The sequence below is a fragment of the Microsporum canis genome, genomic scaffold, assembly GCF_000151145.1.
Source record: "Microsporum canis CBS 113480 supercont1.8 genomic scaffold, whole genome shotgun sequence".
Taxonomy (NCBI): domain Eukaryota; kingdom Fungi; phylum Ascomycota; class Eurotiomycetes; order Onygenales; family Arthrodermataceae; genus Microsporum; species Microsporum canis.
In genome coordinates, this window is record NW_003299162.1 from 1,369,670 (window position 1) to 1,377,220 (window position 7,551).

A 7,551-nucleotide genomic window follows, 5' to 3' on the forward strand; every position below is an offset into this window, starting at 1 on the left:
TATTATATATATACCTTGCAGTGCTACGTAAATGGATCCAGTTATATCAGCACCAAGATCTGGTAACAAAGTGTCTTTGCAGGCGAGATGTAATAATCTCACTTAGTAAGCCATATTATAGCGCACCTGCTATTACAGGCATTTCGCGGAGTATCTTGCGGAGTATATCTCCGTCCTATGATTCTTTGGGCTCTGCCATCTCCAAGCAGTCAGCTATACATAGTAGGTTGATGGTTTGTATTGGGATACTTCCCTGGCGCATGCATATACATGCATAGTATATATCACATACTAAATAACGGTAGTGGATCCGCCAAGGCGCTAATATCCGCGGCGTTGCCCGCGGCGCCGTCCGTCGCCACGCGGTCCGCGGAAGCCAAGCTTGTTTTCTTACTAGTGCGGCTCTTATCGGAGCATGAGATCGGCAGAAATGATATGTACCCACACCTGATCCGCTCACTTCCGGATCAGATTAGATTATTCGGATACTTTCAACTTTTTTGCTGGCCTTGTCCCTACCTAATCATACAATTTACAATGTCAGATAACTAAACACAGCCTTCAGCAAGGGGACGGCCACAAGTGCAGTACAACCCACAGTCAGCACCCACTGCTATTTTACTACTATAATGTTGTCAGACAACGTCAGGTTGATATCCCAGGCTCTCTGTTTCTTCATTCCATATCTTGGCCGCTACATCCTGCAACGCGGACAGGCAGTATACCATAGATGGACATGGCAAGACAGCCCGGGCGCCAAAAACGTCGTTGTGCTCGGGGGTTCGTTTGCGGGAGTCGAGTTAGTGAACCGGCTGGCCGACACGCTGCCAACGGGGTATAAGGTCGTGCTGGTCGAAAAGAACTCGCATTTGAACTACTCATTTAACTTCCCTCGTTTCTCTGTTATGAAAGGCCACGAACACGAGGCACTCATCCCTTATGACGGCATTGCGGACGGCGCTCCCGCTGGCATCTTCAGGCGTATCCAAGACACGGCGGTTGGTCTCACCAACACCCAAGTGATACTCTCTTCCGGAGCCAGGATCGACTACGCCTTTCTCGCGATTGCAACAGGGTCATCGCAACCGTTACCTGTACAAGTATCGGCCACAGAGCGTAGTGAAGCCTGTCGTGAGTTACAGGAGGTGCAAGAGACCATCCGGGCATGCCACAAGATTGCGGTTGTGGGGGGAGGCGCCGTGGGCGTAGAGCTGGCGAGCGATATAAAGGACTTTTATCCCGACAAGGACGTGATTCTGATCCACTCGAGGGACCGACTTCTTAGCCACTTCGGCAGACGACTGGGAGACTACGTTCTCAAGGCGCTGCAAGACGAACTCGGTATCAGAGTTTTACTACGAGAGCGGCCTGAGATGCCTGCGTTGGGGAACATGGCCAAGTCAGCCAAGCTGGTGTTCGCCGATGGGCGTGTAGAGGAGTTTGATCTCATCGTAAGCTTTACCCCCTATCCAGGTGTGACTAGTTAGTGCCGATTTCTAACTGTCTATACAATAATGAATAGATCGGCTGCACTGGTCAGCGGCCTAACTCTGCTATCCTGTCGTCTCTGCTTCCAAGCACCATCTCCAAGAAAAGTGCCCGCATTCTTGTCCAGCCTACTCTCGAAGTCTTTGCAGGCCCAGAGCCAGGCCTGGAAACGCACATATTCGCCCTTGGAGATGTGGCTGAGCACAGCGGCCCTCGCATGGCGCGTGCCGGCTGGATGCAAGCTTCAGTAGTCGTCGACAATATCCTTGCCATCATACGTGGGGAGAAGCCGTCCCAAACGTATACTCCCCAACTGTTTCTCGAAGGCGCAATCAAACTCACCCTAGGCAAAAGGCACAATGTTGTGTATGCAATGAACAAGGATGGATCAGATGTTCTGGTCCCAGCAAGAAATAACCGCTTGGACTTGGGCATCGAGAGGGCGTGGAAGCAATACGGCGTGGGGGCACAGTTTAAGACATCCAACAAAGGTATAGCAAGCATTGCCTAAGCCTTAGGAACTGCGGTCGTCTTATCAGAAAATTCCTTTCATTGTTAGGTAGCTAATGATATTTAACCGATAATGCCCCTACTGTCAACAACCTCTACTCGTATCTTGGCTGCAAAGAGCATCCGTCCATTATACCTGCAAGATATTCTATTCCAAAACCCACTCCATGACCGACGCACAGTCACCAACTGTCTGGACACATTGCTTCAACTTAAGCCTAGGGTCGGCCCGCTCAAATAGGTCAATCCACTCCGCTCTGTTACGTTCAAACGCATTCATGACCGACAGCACCTGGAAGTCGATACCGATATTAAGTCTCGTAATCGCACCCGTAGGGCCCAGACCAGCCTGGTAGACACTCTTGTTGTCAATAGTCTTACCATTAAGAACAGTGTCTCCAGCAGGGGGGTCACCGCCATCCATGACAATGTCACGTGTGAGGATACGGCTCCTTTTAGGGTCCATGGCCGCGACGGTGCGCCGGATGATGGTGATGGCCTTCTCATCCGGCTCCTTGTGAAGGACGGTGGCGAGGAAGTATACCTCGGCGCCCTTGATGGGCTGCTCCGAGTAGTTGTCATGCGGCATATATCGGAAACGACTATGTAGCGCAACGGGGAGCTGTTCGTAGAACTTCTTCTCATACCATGGCTGGCTTCGCATCTGTATGATGAAGGATAAGTCTGGATTGGCGAGTGCGACTTGCGAGGCGAGGAAGCCGGTAATGCCAGCGATCTATGCTTGAGTGTTAGTAACCACGACTTGCCTATTCAGCGGATTTTTTTCTCCTTGAGTACTCACATCAACCACAGTTGCCCTACCGAGCCCCTTCCAGTCAAAGGCGCGTAGCAGATTTGTGCCCTTGATGGCGCCTCCAGTCTGGAAGAAAGTGTCTGTATCGTACAGACGCCACAGGCGGAAGCCTTTTCCCTTGACACCGTTCCATTCACCCTGGTCGTCCTCTTCAAAGAACTGGTAAAACGTCTTTTCCTCTCCGGGTTTGGCCTCCAGGTTTGGCCCAACATGGTACGGGTCGGTGGTATCACCCCATTTCCGGGTCGCCGCAGGCAGCTTGTTCGTATACCATGGCTGCACTTCGTCGACATTATGTAGGATCCAGCCCCTGGCCAGAGGGTCGCCAATGGCGATGGCCGAGTTACTCGTGTGCGCTACGAATCCCGGTTCTGGCTCGTAGAAATAGTGGTTTGTATATGCCATGGCTAGCACACGCCGCAGGCGGTGCTCACCCAGGTCGACTTTTCTGGACAGCTCTGAGTACGAGATTTTTCCATTGCGTGGCACCGCATCAAAGACATTGTACTCAGCCAGGAAGTGCAATGCCATATCGTCGAATTTGGCCTGTTTATTACTCAGAAACTGCTGGACTCTGGATGGACACCTAGACTTACATTCATCATATGCCATCTCAGGTGGTCAGCGGATCCTATGGCGAGGTTTGCTATTGCCCAAGCCTTTTCGATTAAGAGAAGACGGGCTTGCTGTACTTGGGCGTCGAGCGGTAGACCTGTAGGGCTGTCTGCTGTAAAAGTCGGCTGCGATGCATTTAGTCTGGCCAGGGAGTCGTCGATAACGTCGACGTGGCCCTGAATGTCTTTGGCAAGCTGTCGGAAGAGGGACATAGTGACGGTTTTTGATAATATATAATTTTATGGAGGTCTAGATGCGTTGGTAATAACAAATATCGAGGAATGTTAGCTAGAAAAGCCCTGCCTTATATATCAACCTTTTGCATGCTTTAGGGCTTACCTAAATGGATCAGATTACCTAGGAGTAAGTAAATTTGATACCATTAGAGAGACAAATCGTAAGTATTTTTTATCTCCCCGAACTCTCCGTCAGAACTGCATTGCTTGCTATCTCCCCGTGCTGAAGCGCAGTATGTATTTGGGTTCTCATGATATGATTAATATATCTTGCTTATGAGATGTCTAGAGGCAAACGCATTGCAAGTGTATATGTTATTGTGTTGATTTATTTGCATAGTTAACCTGTTAAAAAAATAGTATGTAGGATAAAAGTCACAGAAATGCTTAGTTTGTATGTAAAATATCTGTAGACGTTTATGGATGCCCATCGGACGTATCTTTTAGAGGAATACATCAACAATCATCCTCTATCAATTCGCTCAATGCTGTTGTTATTGATATAGTATCATTAGCTCACAGCCGTTTAATGTGGCCAACTGTGGCCAACTCGGTACCATGACTAATACCACACCGAGCAAAAAAAAAATCACCAAGGAATTGGTACCCCATCAACATTGAGAAAGGTGCCGGAAGTAGTCGCAACAGTGGCATTGTCAAGCTTATAAGTTGTTAGTTAAACTGGATCGAATATCAGCCTTGATATCTATACATACTACAGACAGCAAACTCAACACGGATTGGTCGACCGAGATGCCCTCGACTGATACACCCAGACGTTCAGCAGCAGCCGTCCTGTTCTCAGTGACAACGGATCCAGGGTGGACGGCAAAGGAAATGAGGCTGGGATGCTCAAAGTGAACCTTGGTGATAAAGAAATTGGCCAGCATCTTAGAAGCAGCATAGGAATTGAGCGGTACTTGGGCGAACGCCTTCATGCCAACAATACTTCCAGCAGCAGCTGAGTTGAGAAGAAATATTGGCTTCTCGGATTGTTCGAGTAGCGGCCATGTAGCCTGAAACAGCCGGATAACTCCATAGGCATTGACGTTGATGTGTTCTTGGAGATCGGTAAGCTTCATATCAAGGACCTTCTGGTTGGCGGCTGGATAAAAGATGCCAGCATTGGCAATAATGATATCGAGTCGCCCAATACCATGTTGCTTCTGCAGTACCTGAATAGCTTCCAACGCATCCGTTTCTGACCTTGCATCGATCTTAACCAATATCGCCCTGCTACCTGGTGCGACATCAAACTGACACAAACTAGTCGCCTCGGCAGAGGACGGTGATCTCACTCCTGCAACAACAATCGTATTCTCACGTTTCAAATATTGCTCCACGAAGCCCCTTCCGATACCTGTGTGATGAGATGCGATCAGTTGGACTATTACACCAATCCTAACATTCAAAACATTTGCTGACCTTTCGTGGCTCCAGTGACAAGAACTATTGTACTCATTTCGATAAAAGTTGGTGATTGTTACATGGCTAAACAGCCGTCTCACTGTGTGAAGAGGCCGGAGAGCCTCTCTTTGAGAAACAGACGTTTGATAGTTTAGCGATGGCGAAGAGGGTCGAAGGGCGCGGACTTTAGAGAAGGAGGCTCCACTTATCTCCCCGGCTGGAACTGGCGCCGCGGGATTTCCGCGGAGTTTTAAGTTAGGGTTATGGTGACCCACAGCGGAAAGCTTTGATAGTCCCCATAAAGTGGGTACCTGTCTCGATCTGATAACTCTATTGCGACACTATATTTAAAATTATATGAGCACAGAAATGATTTGAATGAAGGAATCAAGGGCGTTTTTATATTAATAAACACAACAATCGCTAGTTATATAACTAAACTGATAGCTACTTAGGTAAGTGTTTGGTTGTACGAAATGCAAGGACTTTTCCACTCTTCCAATTGCTGTTCCCTCTTTTGGTTAACTAGCTCCGGCTGCTCATTTAGAGGGTCACGGCTGTTCCGCAAAACCGCTAAAAGGCTTGATTCTTCCGTTTTGGCCCTGACTGACTCAGTGATTATTTAAAGACAAGAATACCTCTATTTACACGGATCAAAATCAGCCTTTGCTGCTGTGGTCTGTCGACGTTCATCTGACATCAGAGATAATAAAAAGGATGATACCAGTCGCTCTCTAGTAAAGGAAGTTCGACACCGGCCGCTCCTAGTCTTCTTTTTCAACTCTAGTCTCTACCAGCATGACTGACACGGTAATGTCTTCCAAAAAAACCCTTGCTCATGGCAACCCTGAAACAACCACCGATGTCGAGCGTTCATCAGCGGAGAAAAGATCGGACAATGCGGTCCTAGACCCTGAAGTGGTCGACTTTGATGGACCAAACGACCCAGATAATCCCATGAACTGGTCTTTAGGCAAGAAGACAGCTACCATCGCCATGGTGACGACAATGACATTGCTCTCGTATATTCCACCTTTTCTTACCTCCAGCCAATCTTCTATCCTAATTGCTGATTTTCTTTTTCTTTTCCTCTATGCAGACCTATTGGTTCGACTATTAGCTCCGCTGCTGCAGCCGATATCAAGATGTATTTTAACGCCGGCAGTGAGACACTCCTGACATTTGCCACCACGATCTATCTGCTAGGTTATGCTTTCGGCCCTGTCATGATCGCCCCTTTGTCTGAAATGTACGGACGCGCGATTCTGTATAAGGTTTGCATCGTCCTGTTCCTCATCTTCAGTGTGACATGCGCCGTGGCCAATAACCTCTCAGCCCTGATTGTGTTCCGACTCCTTGCCGGCATCGCGGGCTCATGCCCCGTTACACTGGGAACGGGCTCTATTGCCGATATGGTGGCACAGGAGAAGCGCGCGGGAGCCATGGCTGCCTATATTATCGGTGCCGTGCTTGGACCATCTATCGGGCCCATCGTTGGCGGCTACCTGACACCCACCGCAGGGTGGCGTTGGGCCTTCTGGCTAATGGCCATTGCCACCGCGCCAATCGCTATAATGGTTGTGCTCTTCATGCAGGAGTCATATCCTTTCGTATTGGTCAAACATAAGACGGAGCGCTTGCGCAAAGAAACGGGTAACATGAAACTTCGCTCTGCCCTCGATACCGGCAAAACACCATCTCAGCTCTTCGCCTTCTCTATTTTGCGTCCGTTGAAGATGCTTTTATTGCCTATCGTCTTCTCCTTATCACTATACGCCGCCATTGTTTACAGCTACCTGTACCTGTGTTTCACCACCTTTCCACAAGTCTTTGGTGAGCAATACGGCTTTGGTAGTGGCCCGTCCGGCCTGGCAACGTTAGGGATAGGTATTGGTTCCATCTTTGGCGTTTTCTTCTGCGGTGCCGTATCGGATAAACTCTCTGCCTACTTGACTAAGAAACATGGCGGGAAGACCAAGCCAGAGTACCGCCTCCCTACCATAGTTATTGGAGGTATTTTCGTACCCACAGGGTTATTCTGGTATGCCTGGACGTCCGAGAACAAATTGCACTGGATCGTACCCATTATTGGAACTGGTTTTCTCGGGGGCGGCATGGTTATCACATATGTTAGTCTACCCCTTCCATTATAAAATATTATCCTCGCCTCTAACTTCCATTCAGATGGCCAGCACTTTGTACCTTGTCGACGCATACACCGTCTATGCTGCCTCGGTGACTGCTTCGAGCACTATTTTCCGCTGCCTCTGTGCAACATTTCTGCCCCTCGCGGGACCTGCCATGTATGGCAAGCTGGGGGTTGGTTGGGGGACTTCGTTGCTTGGGTTTATTGCTGTCGCATTCATTCCACTTCCTTTCATCTTTTACATATATGGACAGCGACTGCGCGAGTCAAAGCGCTTTGGGATTAAGTTCTGAGGGGTATATATATAATATATATAAAAGCGTAGCCTGCAACCT

At 48.8% G+C, this 7,551-nt stretch overlaps 4 protein-coding genes across 4 annotated transcripts; 2 read left to right on the forward strand and 2 right to left on the reverse strand.

The window, feature by feature from the left end:
- Window positions 1–629: 629 nt before the first annotated feature.
- On the forward strand, window positions 630–1,999 carry MCYG_08447 (Fer8; the record flags this gene model as incomplete). Its single annotated transcript, XM_002843318.1, has 2 exons — window positions 630–1,451; window positions 1,523–1,999. The coding sequence occupies 2 exons, from the start codon at window positions 630–632 to the stop codon at window positions 1,997–1,999; spliced, it is 1,299 nt and encodes a 432-aa protein (XP_002843364.1).
- A 147-nt stretch (window positions 2,000–2,146) lies between these two features.
- MCYG_08448 (O-methyltransferase) lies at window positions 2,147–3,639 on the reverse strand (the record flags this gene model as incomplete). Its single annotated transcript, XM_002843319.1, has 3 exons — window positions 2,147–2,734; window positions 2,801–3,358; window positions 3,409–3,639. 3 exons carry the CDS (start codon window positions 3,637–3,639, stop codon window positions 2,147–2,149), a joined length of 1,377 nt encoding a protein of 458 aa, XP_002843365.1.
- Window positions 3,640–4,252: 613 nt separating this feature from the next.
- On the reverse strand, window positions 4,253–5,125 carry MCYG_08449 (nor-1; the record flags this gene model as incomplete). Its single annotated transcript, XM_002843320.1, has 3 exons — window positions 4,253–4,324; window positions 4,380–5,050; window positions 5,089–5,125. The coding sequence occupies 3 exons, from the start codon at window positions 5,123–5,125 to the stop codon at window positions 4,253–4,255; spliced, it is 780 nt and encodes a 259-aa protein (XP_002843366.1).
- A 758-nt stretch (window positions 5,126–5,883) lies between these two features.
- MCYG_08450 (cycloheximide resistance protein) lies at window positions 5,884–7,509 on the forward strand (the record flags this gene model as incomplete). Its single annotated transcript, XM_002843321.1, has 3 exons — window positions 5,884–6,092; window positions 6,170–7,199; window positions 7,255–7,509. 3 exons carry the CDS (start codon window positions 5,884–5,886, stop codon window positions 7,507–7,509), a joined length of 1,494 nt encoding a protein of 497 aa, XP_002843367.1.
- Between the last annotated feature and the right edge of the window lie 42 nt (window positions 7,510–7,551).